The sequence below is a fragment of the Leuresthes tenuis genome, unplaced genomic scaffold (genome assembly GCF_036924035.1).
Source record: "Leuresthes tenuis unplaced genomic scaffold, fLeuTen1.0.hap1 SCAF_18, whole genome shotgun sequence".
In the NCBI taxonomy this organism is placed as follows: Eukaryota; Metazoa; Chordata; class Actinopteri; order Atheriniformes; family Atherinopsidae; genus Leuresthes; species Leuresthes tenuis.
This window is the reverse complement of record NW_027325372.1, coordinates 3,426,499-3,449,303: the sequence shown is the minus strand read 5'-3', so window position 1 is coordinate 3,449,303 and position 22,805 is coordinate 3,426,499. Positions and strand designations below refer to the sequence as shown.

General features: G+C 44.6%; 2 protein-coding genes across 4 annotated transcripts; one reads left to right on the top strand and one right to left on the bottom strand.

The window, feature by feature from the left end:
• Positions 1-249: 249 nt before the first annotated feature.
• Positions 250-4,730, top strand: LOC140275555 (zinc finger protein 706). 2 transcript variants are annotated; one of them, XM_072371071.1, is made up of 4 exons: positions 250-292; positions 1,886-2,036; positions 2,311-2,427; positions 3,914-4,730. In XM_072371071.1, exons 2-3 carry the CDS (start codon positions 1,902-1,904, stop codon positions 2,398-2,400), a joined length of 225 nt encoding a protein of 74 aa, XP_072227172.1. In that variant the 5' UTR covers positions 250-292; positions 1,886-1,901; the 3' UTR covers positions 2,401-2,427; positions 3,914-4,730. The 2 variants fall into 2 exon arrangements, with proteins under 2 accessions (XP_072227172.1, XP_072227171.1); XM_072371070.1 differs by having other exon boundaries at positions 2,305-2,427.
• Positions 4,731-5,483: 753 nt separating this feature from the next.
• Positions 5,484-21,718, bottom strand: bmp8a (bone morphogenetic protein 8a). Of its 2 annotated transcripts, XM_072371063.1 has the most exons (8): positions 21,587-21,718; positions 20,004-20,421; positions 10,273-10,465; positions 9,631-9,779; positions 9,382-9,561; positions 8,972-9,054; positions 7,821-7,931; positions 5,484-6,449 (listed from the first exon to the last, which is right to left on the bottom strand). In XM_072371063.1, the coding sequence occupies exons 1-8, from the start codon at positions 21,701-21,703 to the stop codon at positions 6,300-6,302; spliced, it is 1,401 nt and encodes a 466-aa protein (XP_072227164.1). In that variant the 5' UTR covers positions 21,704-21,718; the 3' UTR covers positions 5,484-6,299. The 2 variants fall into 2 exon arrangements, with proteins under 2 accessions (XP_072227164.1, XP_072227163.1); XM_072371062.1 differs by lacking the exon at positions 21,587-21,718 and having other exon boundaries at positions 20,004-20,484.
• Between the last annotated feature and the right edge of the window lie 1,087 nt (positions 21,719-22,805).

Genomic DNA, 22,805 nt, shown 5'->3' with positions numbered 1-22,805 from the left:
CTTGTTTTTTAAGTTTATAGTACAACAGAAGAGATTTAATGTCGTATTACTCTCATAAGAAGCCCTTTTTTATGTCTATGCACAGTGTTGCTCATGCAAGCTGCATGAGGACATATTTGAAAAGACGGATTTTTAGGGGGTACAAAAATCGAGGCTGCGGTTCCGCTCCAGACCGCCGGGGGCGCTGCTCGCCTCACTTCCGGGTTTTTAACGCGTTTCAAACCTTCGTTTTTTTCCAACATTCCAAAAAAGACAACGACAAAGGGAGCGAAGACAGAGTCCGATCCCGAAGGTAAACCTCCATGAGAACGAAGTATTTATGTCACTGGAAAAGCTGAGGCTTGTTTTTCTGTTGTCTAACAATGATTTATTAAATTAACTTGTTTTCTTTGCACGACAACAACGTTGCGTTACCCACGAACTCGGAGTCGCATGTAGCTTTAGCTCCAGCAGCTAGCAGTGTTAGCAAGGCGGCTCCGGGTGAAGAAAGGCCTTTTTAATCGGTGCTTCTAGTTTTAATCAAAGTGATTGTTTTATTAACTTTTTCCCAACGGTCAGAATCAAGCGTGTGGCTTTGAAATAGTGTATTTAACTTGTTAATGCTTTACAGCGAGGTAGTGGAAGACAGCCCATCGCTGCACCGGTTTGACCGTTGGTGGCTAACTTTAGCTAGCTGATCTCTGGATTTTGTGTTATGTAAAGCGTTAAATGTGTGAAAAGTATCGTTGTGTGTATGGCAACAACTGTGTTAAATTAACGTGAAACTTTACCGGAAGACACTGGGGAGATTTCTAGTATGAACAAGAAAACAAGTGTTCTTCCAGGTTCTGATTCACAAACCAACAGTCGTGTGTTAACAGATTAGCATCATCGATCCAGTGAAATAAACCTTAACCTTGCTCATATGTTATTCTGCATTTTAAGCACATTTATTTACTTTAAGCTTGATGTTAGTACTCTCAACTACACCTACTTCATATTTAATCAATGCAGCGGCATTTATCAACAGTATAAGTAGTTTCTTTAAGTGGCTTTTTGAAGTTCTGACTCTTGTTAGCTTATTTTTTTAGGTTGAATTTTGTGGTGCTTTTACTCACCTGTCTTGTAAAGTCTATTTTATCCTCTGTAACGATTCCCCAGTTCGTTGATTTGAATAAGTAGTTGATTTAATTGGAAATAAAGGACATAAAGAAACAAACTTTTGTGGATTTGCTGCCTTTTAGGCCTTTTAAAAGTTTAATTCTACATCTCAGGAGATGTCAGTTAGTGTAAAGTCTCCTTTATAGATGAGGCGCTGCTAAGTGATTGTTATCTGGTTTGAGTTGATATTTCTGCTTCATCCAGACTCATTTATCACTCAATCATCACCTTGCAGCCAAGTTAGTTCACTGTTACACCGAAGGATTGATGGTACAGTTAGTTTTAGCTCAGTGGCCTAAAAGCCTCAGATTGTATGAACAGTCTTATTATATTAAGCTAGTTTTAACTGGAAGTTTATTTATTTTTGGGGATGGTATTAATGTTTGTTTCACTGAGTTGTGGAGGCCCGACATCTTCTTTTTGATGTTTTGTTAAGACAAGAAGGAACGCTGCTTAGTTGAAATGTATTTTTTTGGTTGTCAGGTTATAAAATGAAGGCACCAGTTTTGGGTTTGGGGCGTTGAATCCGTTTAACACGGCAGGAAAGAGCCGATAATTGTGTTTAGATTATCTCTGACTGAGGTTTTAATTCTTTGATATAAAAAGAAAGAAATGGCAACAAAGCTGTCGATTTAGAGCTCCGTTGCATTACAGAGAAAAGAACAACAGAAGACCTTTTTTATGAGTTATTAATTGTAAACTGTGACGTCTTCACGTCTTATTAAACGTGGTTTTGCTCCTGCAGGTCGAAGCTGAGGGCCATGGCTCGTGGGCAGCAGAAGATTCAGTCCCAGCAGAAGAACGCCAAGAAGGCAGCAGAGAAGAAGAAATCTCATGGTGCTGACCAGAAGACTGCTGCCAAGGCTGCACTGGTCCACACCTGCCCTGTCTGCCGGGTTAGTACAAACCCAGGGACTGGGGTGGACCTCCTGCTGTTCCTCCATCTCTGAGCTTCGGTTCTGTCGAGCACAGCTGTTAAACCTGTTAATGTTTGTAGCGTAAAAATCACTCAGAATAGAAGCGTCTGCAGTCTTAAACTGTAGCTGATCACAGATCTGAGGGTTCTGAAGATCTTTGATCCTGATTTACTGAAATGGAGTTTCGTTTGTTTTCCTTTGAGCTGGAGATGCCGTCCTGTTGCTTTAACGGTTCTGATTCTTTCAGACACAGATGCCCGACCCCAAAACCTTCAAGCAGCACTTTGAAAGCAAACACCCCAAGTCCCCGATGCCTCCGGAGCTGGCGGACGTTCAGGCCTGAAGGATCGCTGACTGGACCAGAACCTGGGTGAGTAGTGTCTGGTACCAACGGTCTCTGATCTGCTCGGGTTTTTAGTTCTGGGGCCTGTGCTACGAAGCAGAGTTTAGATATTGAGTTTATCTTCCTGGTTCAAAAGAGAAACTTTAGAAATGTCATGAAAAGATGTTTTTCTGTCTGTAACGGAGCATATTGGCGGTTTTATGAGGTCGTTAAAGATGGAGCGGCCCGGTGCGGTCCAGGTGAGCAGAGACCTTTAGATTCTCATGACCGTAGTTCTTGTTTTAGTCTTAATTTTTCTGAGATTGAACATATTTTTGATATATTTCTCTTTGAGGAGGCTTTAAAAAGCACGCTGGTCACAGTGAGCTGGAGTAGCTGCAGTCTTCATCTTGACCAGCAGGAGTCGCTACTGAGCGAATAACCGCAGGTGGCTGGAATGAATCAGTCGCTACACGCTCTGTACTTCAGCTCGCCATCAGCTGCAGGGTTTTTAAAGTGATTTTGATGCTTTTCAGAGTCAGAATGAAGAGAGTTGTGTCGCGCTGCCGTGATGTCGTGGTCATGAAACTCGCCCCCGGCTGTTTTAAGGCGGTCTTTCCCACATGTTGGGTTTACGACTAAATCAGACATGTTGAATATCATCTTGAGTCTTGTTTTGTGTGTTCAGTGACTCGTTCTGCGTTTTCAACCAATAAGTGCGCTGTTGTTGCTTCGAAACGGGAAGCCGAGGCTGGGTAACCATGACGATGAGGCATGAAAATGTACGGTTCAGTTGGACCGAGCAAAAGGAGGAGCAATGGCACCAGCACGATGATTCATCTCGTTTTTACCACGATAGAAATGCAGAAGAAGATGTGGACGGCAGTCGCTGCTTTGCTCGATTTACTTGATGTTTTTCCACTTTATACGGAGCCGTTTTGTCTTTCTTTAACTTTTCAGCTCACAGCTCTGCAGTTAAACCGCAGCTGTGCCTAAAAGCTGCTTATTGGTCGACTTCATTTCCACCAGGTGCATGATGGGAAGTAATATCAGAATACTCGAGGTGTGATCTTGAAAGTGTTGACCCTGTAAAATCTGGAGTGTTTAGGAGTCTTTTCCAGGTTTATTTCTCAGTCTTCTGGCGTGTTTCGGAGGCTTTACTTCGAGGTGGGATCTGATGTTTTCGGGGGATTTGTGATAAAAGTGCGACCTTAATTTTGATGGGTTGCACAGGCGTGTGAAGACGGACCTCTTCCTCTGTTTGCTAAAGTCAGAACCATCAGAACCGGCACCAAAGTGCTCCGTATAGAGGCGTCAAAGTTCAACCTTGCGTTAGATGACTGTCACGTCTTCATAAGTAACCATGGCGATAAACTCCGGTCAGACTGTGACAGAGTTTAACCTGCCTGGTAGCACCGACCCGGTCCTTTTGGTCCGTTATGGAGGACCCGGAACTAAAATGGGCAGCAGCTCTTTTCACAGTCGTGCCAACTGTTGATAATAATGGTAAAAAACCACCATCTGTTGCTTTCAGATACACTTTGACCGTGGATTAAAGGCTGCATCGCGGCACCTGGAGGACGATGATGAACACTGGGACCCGTCAGTATTCGCGGGGGCGGGGGTGCCCTACATGCTGTGTACATACGTGTGTGTTTGTGTAAGAGAAAACCGTAAAGATGGGGCCGACGTACACCAGCAGCCCTCTTTTTTTATATTTATTGTGTACAACTACCTTGCTATTCCAGACAGGGGGAGGGGGGGGAGCAGAACCAGTGAGGTCGTCTGCTGACACTGACTGAAACGATCCTGATGCTAGAAAGAGAGACGTACAGAAGGTGTCGTCCAGAGGAGGCGATGACACAGATTTCCTCATTCGCACACAGATGTGGCACAGCTGTTTGGCTGAAACTCCACAGAATATTGAGAATCCATTCCTGAGCTCCTCAGTCCACAGCTTTGCCTCCTCTGTGCTGCTGCTGCTGCTTCACGGGCGCGTGCACGTGCACGCTCAGTAACACCTCACAACAGTACCTCACGTTTCACCACAGCAACTTTTCACTTCTCAGTTTGTCCAGTTTCTGTGTTGTTCCTGGGCAAAAAAAAACAATTTATGTCCTGTTTCAGTTCAACTGAGATGAGATGTTTTGTTCTTTGGTATAAAAACGCAGCTCTAAGCTCATTAATACCTTCAGTTGTAGTTTGAAGAGACATTAGCCCCCCAGGACTAAGAGTTGAATCGTTTAGTATTGTTAAAATGATTTAATCTGGCCAGAAATTAACCACATTTGCTTTGTCTGTACTTTGTTTTTGTACCCTTTTCAATAAATTGAACAATGTATTTAATGTGACTGGTGTTGTCGGCCATCTTTGTTGTGTTTCAGGCGTGGATGTGGCGGGAAGTGAATGCATTTATTTAGCTGTGCTAAAACAGTTTGTGCTTCTTCATAGAGCCGCAGAAAAGGAGTCTGTGTGAAAGGATGAGAAACGTTTAGTCTGACCGAGGCTTTATCAGCCACTTGTGGGCCGATCTGGATTCTGAAGGCGGAAAACAACGGAGGAGAAGTTAATTATTAAGATCCCAGCCTGTTTGTCTTCAGAGTCGACCCAAGAAAAGAGGCTGCTTGGAGGAAGGCTGCAGACCTTGTTGGAGTATCTGGTGAGTTGTTGGTTACCATGGTTACCTGTAAATAAATGCAAACCGTAGGTCCTGCTGATGAAAGAGGGATCTGATGGATTATTATAAACGTCTGCTGTTTGAAAGCTCCGCCCCTTCGGTGGCTGCAGGTGATGCTTTTGGTGTGAGCGCCCAGTTAAAGTCTGCGCCGCCATCCGTGTTACATCTGGCGTTAAATGAGATGAATTACGTGTTGAGGAGAGAAAAGAAGACGTTTAACTTCCTGTTTTCTCCCCTTAAGTTATTTTCACCTCCTGTTCTCGTCAGAAACTGTCAGACGTCTTCCTGAACTGACTTGTCCACACTCTTCTTCTTCCTGTTTGTCACCCTCTGAGCACTTCTTCTATGGTGTTAATGTGGGTGTAAAAATAAGAGCTGTGTTGCAGGTCTTTATTAAGACACCTGGAAGGACAAAAATGGTCTGAAGTCACCGTTTTTCTCAAGTCTTTATTAGTTTATAGCAGATTATCTATGAGTTGATTATTTACAGGGTGGGACGAGACGTTAGTCTCTCTGGTGTAAATGTGTGTTGGTTTAATATTTGGAATCAATATATATGTGAAGCACATGCACGTTGATTTAATTGGTCGGGTCGCCATCAGCTGGTGCCTGGTAACCATCAGCTGGTGCCTGGTAACCATCAGCTGGTGCCTGGTAACCATCAGCTGGTGCCTGGTAACCATCAGCTGGTGCCTGGTAACCATCAGCTGGTACCTGGTAACCATCAGCTGGTGCGGGGCATAAATATTCTGTGTTTGGAGGCTCTGATCTGAGCTGGTTCTAAACCAGAGAGAAACCTGGCTGTGAAGCTGAAGCAGCAGAACTCTTATTCCTCGTCTTTAGTGATGGATTCTCAGCTGCCGTTTGCAGCTTTGGTCTCAGTTTGTGTTCACCGGTTTGAAAGGTCAATCTAAGAGATGTTGGATCATTCTTTGTGTGTAAATGTGCAACAAACTGCACTTTGGGCAGTGAGTCAGAGGTTCTGTGTGAAGGGGTGCTAGCAAAGCTCAGTGTAGCTTATGGTAGGAAGTTAGCTTGATGTGTTAATGCTCTGTCAGTCCTGAGGTCAGGTGGTGTGACACGATGGAATCTGGATCTAAGCTGTGTGTAAAACTCTTTGTTTTGGGTACTTTAACGAGTTTACAGGTTGAGCCACAAAGGGCCTCAGGTGTTGGCTGTAAATCTTTTGAGTTCATGTGTTGAAGGATCCTCCACAAACAGTTGAAAGTGGCCGGTTTGGGTCTCATAGACACCCGCAGGTCTTAACCACCATGTTGCGATGCTTCTTCAGGATGACGTTGTTGTTGTCGTCGTAGAACAGGACGGAGATGGGGCTGAGCTTGGTGGGGGCGCAGCAGGCCTTGGGGACTTCGTCGGGCTTCAGGAGGTGGACCTGCACACATGTGACCTCAGTTATTAACTCAGTTATTAACTCAGTTATTAACTCAGTTATTAACTCAGTTATTAACTCAGTTATTAACTCAGTTATTAACTCAGTTATTAACTCAGTTATTAACTCAGTTATTAACTCAGTTATTAACTCAGTTATTAACTCAGTTATTAACTCAGTTATTAACTCAGTTATTAACTCAGTTATTAACTCAGTTATTAACTCAGTTATTAACTCAGTTATTAACTCAGTTATTAACTCAGTTATTAACTCAGTTATTAACTCAGTTATTAACTCAGTTATTAACTCAGTTATTAACTCAGTTATTAAGTGGGGCTGTGGCTGGTGGCACCAACCTGTGTGTGAGCAGCATTTAAAGCTGAGTTTGACTCGTTTTATATCCACATGTGTTATTCTTCCACTAAAAAACACAACCACCGCTGAAACAACTCCAAACTGACAAGTTTAGTCTCTTACATGATTGTTTATTCCACAAGTTTAGATTCAAGTTGTCTGATCTTTCCACAGATGTTCAATAGAAATAAAGTGTGGCTCTTTAGGAGTGTTTTTAGCTCCTCTTTCAGGACCTGTGACTGACCTGTGACCTCCGGATGGGCCGCGCCGCGCTCGCCGGCGGGGTTTCATGGAGGCCCGCCCACAGCTGGGGTTGTCTCTGTCAAGCGTGCTCGTAAGAGATATATGAACCCCATGAAACCCCACCGGCGAGCGCTGCGCGGCCCCCGGGGACCACTCTGCCTTAACCCTAACAACACATAGGATCCTACAGGAAGCCATAAAGGACATTATTCAGCTTAAGCACAAAATATCAACTCTGGTCCAATTACTTTAATACTAGTGAAACATTTCAGAAGATTCGACCTGAAACAGAAGCTGGTACAGCTAGCTAAGCACACGCTTCCTGCTAAAGAGCGTCAGCCCAGTCGTCCAATCAGAACACTGCTGAGCAGCCTGGCTCCATCCTGGGGATCCAGCTGGACTCTTTGGTGTCTGAGAGGAGGATTCTGTCTAAACTGAAACACTCTCCACCAGGTGCTAACCTCCCACAGAAGCACCTTCAGACTCTTTCCACCCTTTGAAGGCCTGAACACCAGAGGAAGTCCTTTCTGTGGCCCTCAGACTCTTACATTCATCTTCAGAGGCTCAGTGGAAACACTGCGTCCTGAGGCCTAATATTTATGTCACTTCTCCTAATCACTTGCTTGTATTTATTGCTGCTATTTGTACTCAGTTACTCATGTTATTTGATCTTATTTGTCTATTTTATTCAGTACTTTGCCCCTCGTTGCACAGCAGCTTCCCTCAGGATAAATAAAGCCTCTTGAATCTGTGCTGTGGTGTTTTGGCTCTACTGACCACTTGTTGCATGAGGGCATGGTTGGTCGCATTCATGCAGGATCCCAGGGGGTAAACGCACTCTCCATCACAGTAGTAGGCCGAGTATCCGGGGGGAGCCAGAACCCAGTCCTGAGCAGAACAACACAGTCAGTTAGAGCTCAGGAAGCAGAGCCCCAGCTTCAAGCTTCACTTAATGCACATTAAACACTTGTTTAAGATCAACACTCCCTACAGGATGTGAAATAACCACCAGCTGGATCCTGCTCTGCAGAGCAAACTCACTGATGAATGTTGCACTTATTTCACTAACATTTACATACAGTCCATTTGCAGCCAACAGAACCTTTGGGTTGCCAGATTGAACGGGTTTGCACTGCTTCACCGACTCCTCACAGCTCACATTACAGCTTGTGTTGCTGAATCAGAGCACGACAAACACCTCAAACACTCTGCAGGGCCTAATTCATGCTCCACCGGTGAATTAAACATTCAGAGAGGATCATTTAAGGCACGGGTCGGGAACCTTTTTGACTAAGAGCCATGAAAGCAAAAAATTTGGAAATTTATTTCAATGAGAGCCACATAATATATTTTAGTAGCTCTTGGCTCGCTTTCTTTCTGCTGCCGGGTATTTTGATGCAAAGGTAGCATGGCGCGTGTTGAAGTGCCGCTTTACATTCGACCGTTTCATCGATGTAATTTTGTCTTTGCAAATTAGACACACCTCAGAATTTGCTCTCTCCACAAAGGCGAATTCTTCAGTCCATTCGGCCTGAAATGTACGATACTCGTCATCTTTTTTTCTTTTCGCCATCTTCTCCGTCGAAGGGTCAGCTTTGAGCTAATGACCGAGCAGACTGATTCAAAAGGGGGCGTTTTACCTGTTTTACGCTGCAACGTAGTCCAGTATCATCCAATTAAAATAATGGACAATTGCTCCTGCAGCCCTGAACAGGACATGAAAAATCAATGGATGGATTAAAACAAGTGAGAATATTTAGTTTTATCTGTGAGCCAGAGGCAGTCATCAAAAGAGCCACACCTGGCTCGTGGGCCATAGGTTCCCGACCCCTGATTTAAGGTCTCGCTCTGATCCAACCACCAACAGTTTGGTCCTTAAATGGCTCAAACTGAACCCTGAGCCTGCTTTACACACTTTCAGAGCTCACCTTCCAGCCCAGATCGCTGAAGCTCACGTAAAGTTCATGCTTCCTGCACGGCTGCTGACCTTCACTGCTTCCAACTCTCCGATCTGAACAGGCAAAGAAAAACACTTTGTAACATCCAACATTTGGAAGGAAGTTCACAGAAACACCGATAAGTTCTTCACCAGATTAACTCCACGTTCATTTCCAGGCTGTTCCACATTAAAACTTTAACTAAGACCAGTTTCTTTAGCAACTTTCTGCTCTGAAGACACCAAAACATCTACAGAGAGAAACATTTGGCTCCAAACATTCCCCAAAAAGCCTCTTTAACTCCCAAAGCCGCTCACATTACAGCTACTTAACCTCTGAATGAGAGCACCTGAGTGAATAAAGACTGAAACGTGTGTGTTTGTGCCTCTCTGGAACCTAACTCTGGATGCTGGGGACTGGAAGGTCATATTTGGGTTTCCTCTTTCTGGGATGCGGTTTGATGGCTCGCGGCGGCCTGCAGGGGACCTGGCTCTCCCTGAAGAAGGTCACCATGAAGGGCTGCTTGGAGCGGGGTCCCCTGCGGCCCACCAACCCGATCCAGCCCGCGGACAAGGAGCGATCTGGAAGAGAAGTGCGTGGCGTCAGAACGTTTTCCAGCTTTCAAACGGCCTCCCACTGAAGCCACTCACCTTCCTCGGTCTCCACATAGAGACGTATGCCCAGGTTGCTGCGGGGGTGGAGCAGCCAGTGGTTGCAGGCTGAAGTGACATCGAAGGCCAGCCAGCCCTCCTGTCCTGCAGGCACCGACTGCATGTCCAGCAGCACCAGCTCAGGTTCCCTGCAGCAGAAGAGTTTCATTCAGTTTCATCACAAAGCTGCAGAACAGACCCTGAACAGGGAAAAGAGCGTTTCAGGAGCAGGAAGTGGAATCCAGACAGGTTTTAGCTCATGGAAACATAAAGGAAAACAGTTCTCTTCTACTCCAAAACAAAGTTTTTTTTATTCCCAACAGTTACTGTGAGAGTTTGAAGCTACAAATAACACCAACAAATACTCGATTCCATCAACATATGGAGGCCCTGCAGGAGAAGTCCACAGAACTCTGCTGATCAGCCTCTATTTCAACCAGGAATGAAGCAAAGCTTCAGTTTCATCACACAAAGACCAGAAGGAGCCTCTCAGGCTCGCTGGATAACAACGAAGTTAATGTGGAGACGACAGTCGAGAAAAAGGGGATCTGAAGGATTCTTTGGGCGTAAGTTCACATCATTACTGATGTGAAACCCGACCGGTCAACACATGACATCCAGAAGAGATGAAACTGACGTCACCTGTGCCTGTTCTCCCGCTGGATCTCATAGACGGAGATGTGCAGAGTTCGGTTTGCCCTCTGACCCACCGTCAGCGTCTTATAGATGCGAAACTCTGCCGCCGTCACCGTCTCGCCCTGAGGGAGGGGGGTGAGGTCGAAACGAAACTCCTTCCAGTACGGACGAGGCTGGAGGAGGTCGCGCTCCTGCTCCACTGCACACAAACACACATCTGAGTGTTTAAGATGCAACATTAACAACGAACGTCTCATCTGAAACTGAAGGAAAACTGCAGCAGAGCAGAAAAACAACCCACTGACATGTGGAAGAATATAATATAATATCACATTTTTAACATCTGATGGAGACAGAAACAAGTTTACATGTAAAACAGGAAGAAGTTTAAAAATCACAGATGATGACTCGATGTTTTCAAATATAAAAAGGATGCACAGAAAACCTTCCAAGCAGCCTTTAAATAAGCAATCATGTTTAAAAAGAGTCTCCAACACACCATAGATGCATGAAAATTGTCACAGAAACACATGAAATTAAACACTTAACTCACAGAATAAGAATTAAAGAGGCACAACGTGGAGAAATGGGAGGAAGGACAATTATTTAATGTCAGATAAAAGATAAGACGGTGAACTATTACTCATACTGGTTAGAGGAAATTAACTCCAATATCACAGATATGCAGACGGATTAGCAGCTAATTTGAAGGCTGAAGAAAAACTGCAGCAGAGCAGAAAAACTGACTGTTGGTGGAAACATTTTATTAAAAACATGCACAGAAATGAGTCCTGAACTTCAAACAAAGCACCAAAAAGCTTCAGAGAGAAACACTGGAACAGAAACAGTTTGGTTCACAGCAGACGGAAAAACAAAGTGGTGAAAGAAGAGCATCAGTGTGAAGGTGTGGAAGTGATGAGAGCAGTGGGAGATGACTCAGTGGAAGACCACAGAAGAAGAAGAACACTGGAGAAGGACGTATTCCCGTCCTTAACTTCGGTAAGAGTGAGAAAACAAGCCAATGAGTGAGAAAAGCAACATGGAACTACATTAACCCGTCAGATAAAATATAATACCAACAAGGAAGTGAAATTCTTATTCAACCAGCTGTTTCTGCTCATCAGCTTACATTGAAACTGAGGTTTGATTTGCTTAGAAAAAGGAGCTCCAGCTGCTCAGATGGGTCACCAACAACAGACATTTTATCCCAGAGACATCAGAGGCTGGTATAAGAAACGATTGAAACTGAGTTTTTAGGAGCTGAAACATAAATATACGATGAACAATTAAGACTGTTTGAGAAAGAAAGAAGAAAGAAAGTTTAAGGGCTGCAACTGACAACTATTTTGATAGTTTACTAGTCATTGATTATTGAAACCATTAATCGGTTAATTCATCGATTATTGAAACCATTAATCGACTCATCGGTTAATTACTCATTAAAACAATCCAAAACTGAAAAAGGATTAATTCAAGCCATATTTTATCTTGACTTTTAACATTAACTGAAAATGGCTGTAATGAACCAACAGTCAAATCAATACCAAAAAGTGTAAAATAATACAGCCTGGCTGTAACTTTGAACTGTGAAGCTGAATGATACAATTTTAATGTTAAAATCCAAAACAACTCGCTTATTTATAGCTAGCAGGCTACGCTAACAAGCTAAATATCTCACCATGGTGAGTCTCCCAGAGCTCCAACCTGCTTCATGTTCAGATGTTCGTGCTCCCGTGAGGTCGGCTTTATGAAACTTGCAGCTAATCTATTTTTTCTGGGTGTTGCGGGTGAAATGCTCCCAGACCCTGGACACTTATGGACGAGAGGACGATAATTCAGCCGCTGTGTTTCTACAGGTCATCTCCAGCTATTATTTACCGTAACGCGCATGCGTCTCTAAGCAGAGATAGGTAGGAAGTAAGATGACTCACTCCACACGAAAAATGATGTTCAGCTCGACAGCGTGAAAAAGACGAGTGATGACGTAACCGACAATTAAAGACGTCGGCGACTAATTATGTTATCGATTTGTGTCGACAGCATCGACTAATCGTTGCAGCCTTAAAAGACAGACAGATTAAGTGCAACATACATTTAGATGAAAATCTGAGTCTTTAAATCAAAGAGATGTGAAATAATATCACATTTTTAAACATCTGATGGAGACAGAAACAAGTTTACATGTAAAACAGGAAAAAGTTTAAAAATCACAGATGATGACTCGATGTTTTCAAATATAAAAAGGATGCACAGAAAACCTTCCAAGCAGCCTTTAAATAAGCAATCGTGTTTAAAAAGAGTCTCCAACACACCATAGATGCAAGAAAATTGTCTCGGAAACACATGGAATTAAACACTTAACTCAGAAAATAAGAATTAAAGAGGCACAACGTGGAGAAATGGGAGGAAGGACAATTATTTCATGTCAGATAAAAGATAAGACGGTGAACTATTACTCATACTGGTTAGAGGAAATTAACTCCAATATCACAGATATGCAGACGGATTAGCAGCTAATTTGAAGGCTGAAGGAAAACTGCAGCAGAGCAGAAAAACTGACTGTTGGTGGAAACATTTTATTAAAAACATGCACAGAAATGAGTCCTGAACTTCAAACAAAGCACCAAAAAGCTTCAGAGAGAAACACTGGAACAGAAACAGTTTGGTTCACAGCAGACGGAAAAACAAAGTGGTGAAAGAAGAGCATCAGTGTGAAGGTGTGGAAGTGATGAGAGCAGTGGGAGATGACTCAGTGGAAGACCACAGAAGAAGAAGAACACTGGAGAAGGACGTATTCCCGTCCTTCACTTCGGTAAGAGTGAGAAAACAAGCCAATGAGTGAGAAAAGCAACATGGACCTACATTAACCCGTCAGATCAAATATAATACGAACAAGGAAGTGAAATTCTTATTCAACCAGCTGTTTCTGCTCATCAGCTTACATTGAAACTGAGGTTTGATTTGCTTAGAAAAAGGAGCTCCAGCTGCTCAGATGGGTCACCAACAACAGACATTTTATCCCAGAGACTCAACATCAGAGGCTGGTAAAAGAAACGATTGGAACCGAGTTTTTAGGAGCTGATACAGAAGTATACGATGGACTTAAGACTGTTTGAGAAAGAAAGAAGAAAGAAAGTTTAAGGGCTGCAACTGACAACTATTTTGATAGTTTACTAGTCATTGATTATTGAAACCATTAATCGGTTAATTCATCGATTATTGAAACCATTAATCGACTCATCGGTTAATTACTCATTAAAACAATCCAAAACTGAAAAAGGATTAATTCAAGCCATATTTTATCTTGATTTTTAACATTAACTGAAAATGGCTGTAATGCACCAACAGTCAAATTAATACCAAAAAGTGTAAAATAATACAGCCTGGCTGTAACTTTGAACTGTGAAGCTGAATGAGACAATTTTATTGTTAAAATCCAAGACAACTCCGCTTATTTTTAGCTAGCAGGCTACGCTAACAAGCTAAATATCTCACCATGGTGAGTCTCCCAGAGCTCCAACCTGCTTCATGTTCAAATGTTCATGCTCCCGTGAGGTCGGCTTTACAAAACTTGCAGCTAATCTATTTTTTCTGGGTGTGGAGGGTGAAATTCTCCCAGACCCTGGACACTTTTGGACAAAGGACGATAATTCAGCCGCTCTGTTTCTACAGGTCATCTCCAACTATTATTTACCTTAACGCGCATGCGTCTCTAAGCAGAGATAGGTAGGAAGTGAGATGACTCACTCCACACGAAAAATGATGTTCCGCTCGACAGCGTGAAAAAGACGAGTGATGACGTAACCGACAATTATCGACAATGAAATACGTCGGCGACTAATTATGTTATCGATTTGTGTCGACTAATCGTTGCAGCCTTAAAAGACAGACAGATTAAGTGCAACATACATTTAGATGAAAATCTGAGTCTATAAGTCAAAGAGATGTGGAATAATATCACATTTTTTAACATCTGATGGAGACAGAAACAAGTTTACATGTAAAACAGGAAAAAGTTTAAAAATCACAGATGATGACTCGATGTTTTCAAATATAAAAAGGATGCACAGAAAACCTTCCAAGCAGCCTTTAAATAAGCAATCGTGTTTAAAAAGAGTCTCCAACACACCATAGATGCATGTAAATTGTCACGGAAACACATGAAATTAAACACTTATCTCACAGAATAAGAATTAAAGAGGCACAACGTGGAGAAATGGGAGGAAGGACAATTATTTCATGTCAGATAAAAGATAAGACGGTGAACTATTACTCATACTGGTTAGAGGAAATTAACTCCAATATCACAGATATGCAGACGGATTAGCAGCTAATTTGAAGGCTGAAGGAAAACTGCAGCAGAGCAGAAAAACTGACTGTTGGTGGAAACATCTTATTAAAAACATGCACAGAAATGAGTCCTGAACTTCAAACAAAGCACCAAAAAGCTTCAGAGAGAAACACTGGAACAGAAACAGTTTGGTTCACAGCAGACGGAAAAACAAAGTGGTGAAAGAAGAGCATCAGTGTGAAGGTGTGGAAGTGATGAGAGCAGTGGGAGATGACTCAGTGGAAGACCACAGAAGAAGAAGAACACTGGAGAAGGACGTATTCCCGTCCTTAACTTCGGTAAGAGTGAGAAAACAAGCCAATGAGTGAGAAAAGCAACATGGAACTACATTTACTTTGCATGAAACATGAATCCACCATCAGGAGAAAAACTGGATCGATGACAAATAACTGCTTCAGAAAAGGCTAAACATGGAAAAGACCGTAAAGCAGATGTTCTGTAGAGAAAACAGGAAGTTTCTGCTTTAAATAAGAAGCTTAAAGAGAGGAAATGTCTGCATCCCAGCACAGTGGAACATGGTGGCGGCGGTTTCATGGTTTGGGCCTGGACAGCTTCCATAGTTACAACCCTGAACTTCAACAGAAGACACCTGGACCGGGAAATCAAGCCCAAGAGAAAGTGAGTCATGGCAACAAATGTAAGCACACAAACCAGCTCTGCCATCCAGTGACCTTAATGCCCCAGAGGTCAAAGGTCAACCAGGACTGATACGAAAGGACAGGAAGCAGGGACTTCATGTGAGGAAACCCCTCAGAGCTGTTGAGTGGAGCTAAACGCACCCGATGTGCAGCGCTGATTAAGTTTAAGGTGAACCTCTTAGAAAGGGTCCCATGGAGCTGCTGAGGAGACAAACTGTTTAACAAACTCGATGTGAAGTGGAAAGAGTTTGAAACCTTTGGCGCCAACAAACTTCCCACTCATCCCTCCGTGTAATTAGTGTTTACATCTCAGATATACAGTCTGGGGAAAGAAAGCACACCTTTCAATCTGAGGTCATGTGACTTTAAAGCTGAGTAATTACAGCCTCAGATGAGTAAAAACATGATAAATTACACTGTGTCACTAAATATTGAACAAAAACTGAGACAAGAAGCAGCTGATCAATGCTCTGATTAACTGATCATCAGTCAGTGTGAGCAGCTCTATAAAAGCAGAAGTTCTGTCAGTTTAACACGATGCCAAGGAGGAAAGACACCAGCAATGATCTCAGAGAAGCAGCTGCTGCTGCCCATCAGTCTGGGAAGGGTTATAAAGCCATTTCCAGACTATCTGGAGTCCATCATTCTACAGAGAGAAAGATTATTCACAAGTGGAAAACATTCAGGACAGCTGTCAATCTTCCCAGGAGGGGACGTCCCAGCAAGTTCACCCCAAGGTGAAGAAGCCCAGAGCTACATCTCAGACTCTACAGGCCTCAGTTAGCATGTTAAAGGTTAAAGGTCACCCCAAGGTGAAAAAGCCCAGAGCTACATCTCAGACTCTACAGGCCTCAGTTAGCATGTTAAAGGTTAAAGGTCACCCCAAGGTGAAAAAGCCCAGAGCTACATCTCAGACTCTCCAGGCCTCAGTTAGCATGTTAAAGGTTAAAGGTCATGACAGCACAGTTAGAAAAAGACTGAACAAGGATGGCTTGTTTGGAAGGGCTGCAGGAGAAAGCCTCTTCTCTCTAAAAAGAACATGGCAGCACAGCTTAGGTTTGCAAAGCTGCATCTGAACAAAGCTCAAGACTTCTGGAACAATGTCCTTTGGACAGACCAGAGCAAAGTGGAGATGTTTGGTCCTAATGCACAGCAGCACGTTTGGAGGAAACCAAACACAGCATATCAGCACAAACACCTCATACCAGCTGTCAAGCACGGTGGTGGAGGGCTGATGGTCTGGGCTGGTTCTGCAGCCACAGGACCTGGAAACTGGAAATTCAAGGGAAGGAATGTGTTGGAATAGAAATGATGTCGTGGAAATCGCTGTTTTCTTTACAACATGTTGAAAATAGCAGAAAAGGCTCCTTATTGTGAGCAGAAAGCAGCAAAAAGGACAAACTCTCCCACAGTGTTTCACCCACTGATGTTCCAGCCATTTTATTTGGGATCTGGGTGGAAAACGTTTTCAATGTTCTAATACATAAAACCTGAGAACCTAACAGGGTGTGCGGTCCTTTATTTTTAACTCTCAGTGAAAGCACACCTTATCAACAAAGAGCGAACAGTTTGGGTTATTTTCCTCCACAGTTTGGGTTATTTTCCTCACTGCAGAGGCAGAACGGATGTTTTTACGTGTCATAAAACACTTTTTATCCACCAAGAGAAGATTTACGAGCCACTGGACAACGTGAACGTGTAGCAGCTCCTTCAGCCTTTTAATCACAACCAAGAGGAGCTGAATGCAAACACATCTCTGGCTGCAGGAACCTTTGAAGAACAGCAGGCGAACACGCACCTTCCCGCTCAGTCCACACATCAAGTAAAGGATGTGTCCAGAGACTTCAGACAGCCCTGAGCTGAGCTCTGGAGCAGCCGCACACTCATTAAATGCATGGCAGAAAGAGATACTGAGGACAGGATACCCCTGGTAGGCTGGGCGTGCTCATATCAGCACACACACACACACACACAGCGCAGTAATTAGAGACACTTAGTGCTCTGGACCGCAGCAGCTGCTCAGCACACACACCACTAATTGCAGCCCTGCCCGGTATTTTTAGAGACGCTCCTCCACAGCAGTATTTTCATCTCGCTTCGGACCGTTGTGTCAGTGGGGCCTTTAATTCCGTCCAGCTGTGTCTTCCCATATGACACATGCACACGCACACATGCACGGCCTGATTCAAGCAGTTTCTGTAGATGTGTTCAGCAGCACTTTGGTGGAATTTCTCCGACATTTCAACGATTTCTGCGTAAAACAAGCTTGTTTGTTTCAGGGGAAACGTCTTTACGAGGAACCTTTATTTATAAATCTCTGCAGGATGAGGTGCTGCGACTTCGCAGCGTTGACTGATAAATTTCAGGGTGCATTTTCCACTCCACAGCAAAGCAGAACTTTGAAAGAGGAAACCCTTCATTTGATGGGAGTTCATTAAAGCTCTGAGCTGAGGGGGATGATTCCCACGGTGAACTGGGCGCAGATCGGCATCCGAAATCCAGAGGAGCAGGAGGAAGGAAGCCATTGAGAGGAGGATGTTTAATTTTCCTGCTAAACAGATAGGCATCGCCAGGCTGATCTGTGGTTCTGATGGACTCTGGAGCTGGGTCTGAGAGGCAGCTAAATATTTCAAACCTCACGATATCAGTCGGGAACGGTGGAGCTTTGTGTTGTCTAAAGCCTGAAGATACAGGGACAGATTTACCAATCAGGCGCCGATGGTCGTGTGCAGTTCTGCAGACGCAGCTTCCTCATTTCATCAATGACCAAAGAACTCGAGAAAGATTAGGAAGAAGAATTAGGAAGGCAGGGCTGCTGATAATCAGGCGGGAAAATCACTAAGAAAACAAGTCGCACTGGTTTCCTCCTCGAAGATAATAAAGCAGACAGAGTGGCCCTGCTGACCACTTATTAAGTTGTTGAAAACATCTGATCCGTTTCACTGTAGCAAAGAAAGATGAGACAGTTCATCTGTTGTCAGGAGACTTCGATCTTTGGTCTAAATACTTTAAGATTCGTATAGTTTCTCACGGTTGAGGATCATAGAAAGCACCCAGGGGTTTGTTAATCCAGTAAAGGCTACTCTCCACGGCTCATTTTCAGTTTAAAAAGGCGCTGTTCTGAAAAATGAAGGCTCGGGACAGACTTACTAACACTTTGTATGTGGTGCAAACCCTGCTGCGGCGTTAAAAAGTTCCTGCCTGGATTTGCTGGAGTCGCAGAGTTAGTTCAGCACAGAGAAGCTGGATGCTGGAGTATTTGAATCTTTCACAGAGAGGGATATCCAAATATTTGAGCAGCACAAATTAACTGCCTTTATACCAAATCATGTCTTGAATTTTGCTCTTTTTGTGGTGGCAGGAGGAGAGAGCCACATCTCTACAGGCCTCAGTTAGCATGTTAAAGGTTAAAGGTCATGACAGCACAGTTAGAAAAAGACTGAACAAGGATGGCTTGTTTGGAAGGGCTGCAGGAGAAAGCCTCTTCTCTCTAAAAAGAACATGGCAGCACAGCTTAGGTTTGCAAAGCTGCATCTGAACAAAGCTCAAGACTTCTGGAACAATGTCCTTTGGACAGACCAGAGCAAAGTGGAGATGTTTGGTCCTAATGCACAGCAGCACGTTTGGAGGAAACCAAACACAGCATATCAGCACAAACACCTCATACCAGCTGTCAAGCACGGTGGTGGAGGGCTGATGATCTGGGCTGGTTCTGCAGCCACAGGACCTGGGCACCTTGCAGTCATTGAGTCCACCATGAACTCCTCTGGATACCAAAGTATTCTAGAGTCAGATGTGAGGCCATCTGTCCCACAGCTAAAGCTGGGCTGAAACTGGCTCATCAACAGGACAAAGATCCCAAACACAGCAGCAGATCTACAGCAGAATGTGGGAAAAAAAAAAGAATCAAGGTGTTGCAATGGTCCAGTCAGAGTCCAGACCTCAGCCTGACTGAAATGCTGTGGTGGGACCTTAAGAGAGCTGTGCAGAAACCAAAGCTGCAAACCTCAATGAGCTGAAGCAGCGCTGGAGAGAAGAGGGCCGAGATTCCTCCAGAACCATGAGAGAGACTGATAACGTCCCACAGGAAACCATCACTGCAGCTCACTGCTGCTGAAGCTGCTGGATCAGGGGTTCACTTAGTTTTTCACACACTGCTTCTGTGTTTTGTGTTATTGTTCATCTCAAGTTTGATTTAGCTTAGATTAACTGAACTTACTAATACGTAACACCTTAGATTTTGACCCCATGGCGTCACTTTTTGGCCTCATCTCCACAAAAATAACCAAAGACGTGTGAAACCTTTTTTCTGTATTTACTACTTGCTTGAAAATCCTTGGATCTCATCCCCACTGACAGCAGGTCTAATCCTCAGCTGGGCGATGTGTTTGTGGAACTCTGTACTTCAGAGAACTTGTGTTGGTGGCTCTGACATTGATGGTGTCACCAAGTTCACTCTCAGTCTAATTTCAACCTTCTCGGTTCACATTTCGAGGCCAAACCGCAGTCTTTTGATCCAAAACTGTCAATAAACGCTTAAAGGAAGGAAGGATTAAAGGAGCAGCCCGACATTTAAGGAGGAATATTTCCTCCAGCTTAAAGTTACATTCGTTTAAAATACTTTTTATGCTTCTAATATTTCAGAGTATAAAATATCAGACAACAGCACATTTCTCTGGAGGAAGCTGTAATATTTGGTTAAAATGTTTCCTTTCTTCCCACGGATCCCAAACCCATCACCTGCTCACCCAGATTGACGAAGCTCATCACCGTGTCGGCCTCGCTGACCACCGTCCCCAGCGGAGGCGTGTGGGTGCTGAGGGTCGGCAGCGCCGCGTGGTTGACCTGCACCGGCCCTCCAAACCTGCCCATGCGGCCTCCGTTCACAATGATTTCATTCCCCTCGTCCTCGCCGTCAGCCGACATGGCGTGGTACAGATCGAGCATGAAAAGCGGCGCAGAGGAGGGCGGGCGCAGGGGCGGGTGGGGCCTGGGTCGCCCCGGCAGGCCCAGGATGCTCAGGATCTCCTTCTGCATCTCCTTCTTCTCGCGGCCGCTGAGCCGGCGGAAGCTGGACTGGACCACGGCCTCGGCCTGGTGGCTCCACAGCGAGAGGGAGAGCAGCAGCAGCAGCAGCAGCAGGGTGGAGGTGTATCGGCTCTTTCCCTGGAAGGTCTGCAGCAGGATCATCTTAAAGGACACGTCCAACGTCATGACTGGGTTTTCCACCGGTTCTTCTTCCTCTCTCCTGCTTCCTCTTCGTCTGCTGCTCCCCTTCGGGCTCCACAGACGAACACAGTGTTGATTTCTGCCCGATGTGTTTAGTTTCAGGACAGGACGTGTTTACAGCCTCTGTTTACCTCGTTCTCCCTCTTCCACCTTCTCTAATCTTGGAGAAAAACCCCTCTCATCCACTTCTTCCTCCGCTCTCAGGCACGCCGCAGCAGGAGCAGAGATGATGAGAGCGAGAGCATAATTACAAGTTCCTCGCACTGTGTTTTGAATATAGACAAACAACGTCCCTCTGGAAGATTGGCCCTGCTCTTTGAAGTTGTAAACGTGGAGGATGGAGGGCAATTTCAGTGATGAGCAGGTGCTGCAGGAGCTGGAGTGGAATGTGAGAGCCGTTTCATCAGGTTTCCTCCGGCTGCCCGAGGAGAAGAAGAAGTTCACACCTCAGGAGAATCACAGCTGGAAGCTTTTATCCTCTCATCCGTTCCCCACCCACACGCCTCACAGGCTCCAGATGTCTCTTTTAATCCAATTTCAAAGCACAGAAATTGTTTCCCGATTGTAAATCCTTAAGAGGCGTTTGTTCCTCTCCTCTGGTGCCGCTCTGTGAGCTGTGCAGCTCTGACTGAGTCCTGTGTATGAATCCTGAGCAGGAGGGAGTTTCCTCCTCCTTCTTTAAACCTCTCCCTCCTGCCTTCATCTCATCATCACCCCTCCCAGCGGTCTCTTTGGGAGACCTCATCTCTCTCTTGCCTACCTCCACCCATCTATCTTTTCATCTGCTCATGACTGCTTCCTTTCATTGCTACTCATCGGCGAGCCTCTGGCAGCCTGATGTTCGCTTTAAGGGTGAATTCAGTTTGAGGGTTTTTATCCATTTACAAATTTCTGCAAAACTCTTCACACTTGGATCCTGGCAGGAGATTTTGAGTTATAAATCAGTTCACCGAGGTTGCCCTGCAGAAGGCCTAATGCAAACACATTAATTCACATGTGCGTCTAAACCAGAAGGACTTGGAGGGAAGAAATGACTCAAATATAGTAGAGAGGTTCAGCCCTGTGCCCGCTCATGTTTGTGTACTCTTTCCTTCAAAGCAGCCTGGTTCTTGTGGTCACTTTGAAAGGCATGAATAACGCTGACCAAACCAAAGTGACTGGCGTTCACTCTGTCCTGGCCCCAAGGGCGAGTCCCAAAATGGCAGGAATTAACGCTCATTTTGGTTTCCTTTTCTCTGCAGATGTGCAACTTTTTGGGGGGGATTTGTGTGGAGAGATAAAGGCGAGAAGGTGAGGAGGAGGTGAAGGGACAGGCAGGAGGAATGGAAGGAAGGAAGGGAGGAAAAATGTGGGAAAATGGAAAGTGACGTTCAGAGGAGACAGAAGAGGTGGAACAGAGTGAGGACTGTCAGGGAGGACGGGTGAAGATGGATGGACAGAGCACAGAAAATGAGTGTAGACACAGCTGCAGTCTGGACTCAGACCTCATCACCTCCAGTGGATCCACCAAATAAACAGAAAAGGGTTTAAAATCCTCCTCCGCTGGAGCTGTGACCGAGAATGTTTGGACAGAGAGAGTTTAACCTCCGTCTGTGTTTACCTCCGGCCGGGCGTGTCTTTATCTGCGTCTTCGTTCATCTCAGACAATTACTGAGAAATGTCCGGCTGCTGCCTGCGGCACGCACATCCCAACCCGAGAGAAAAGGGCAAAGAGATCTCCTGAATTTCATCAACAAAAGAAAAGAAAGAATGAATCAAAACTCCACGAGGGGGGACTGCGTGCTGAAGGATATCATCAAAACTCATCACTACGACAAGAAAAAGGGCACAACTCACATTTTTATTGCTTCTTGGCCCCCCACAAACAACCTGTCGAGTTATTTTCACACCGTTCGGTTCCACCGTGTGGAAATTACAACACTTTTTATGCACATTTCATGTAAAGACACCTCAGTCTGCAGCTGTTCAACATGAGGACAGAAGCTGTGCCGATGAGGCTGAAAAACCAGAATAAAACCATCAGAAACATGGGTCCAACCTTACATCAGCTGTCTGGAAGATCATTCAGAAGAAAGAGCTCTGTAATCACAAAGGGACAGAGAGGCCACGGAAGACAAAGAAGAATCCCCAAAGGCTCGTCCAACGGATCAGAACCAGTCTTCAGGAGGCAGGTGTGTCTCTCACAGAAGACTTCATGAACAGAGGCTACGCTGCTACATGCTAACCGCTAGTTAGCCACAGAAACAGGATGGACACGTTACAGTTCGCCAAAAAGTGCTTAAAGGAGCTGCAGAGTTCTGGAAAAAGATGTTCTGGACAAG

Excerpts from the sequence above, each read along its gene's own strand:
- LOC140275555 (XM_072371070.1), top strand. The coding sequence starts at position 1,902 with ATGGCTCGTGGGCAGCAGAAGATTCAGTCCCAGCAGAAGAACGCCAAG. Across the intron at positions 2,037-2,304 it reads ACACCTGCCCTGTCTGCCGG|ACACAGATGCCCGACCCCAA; the intron begins GTTAGTACAAAC and ends TGATTCTTTCAG.
- bmp8a (XM_072371063.1), bottom strand. The coding sequence starts at position 21,703 with ATGAGCGTTAATTCCTGCCATTTTGGGACTCGCCCTTGGGGCCAGGAC. Across the intron at positions 20,422-21,586 it reads AAAGTGACCACAAGAACCAG|GGAAAGAGCCGATACACCTC; the intron begins GCTGCTTTGAAG and ends CAGACCTTCCAG. Across the intron at positions 9,055-9,381 it reads TCCAGTCCCCAGCATCCAGA|ATCGGAGAGTTGGAAGCAGT; the intron begins GTTAGGTTCCAG and ends TTGCCTGTTCAG.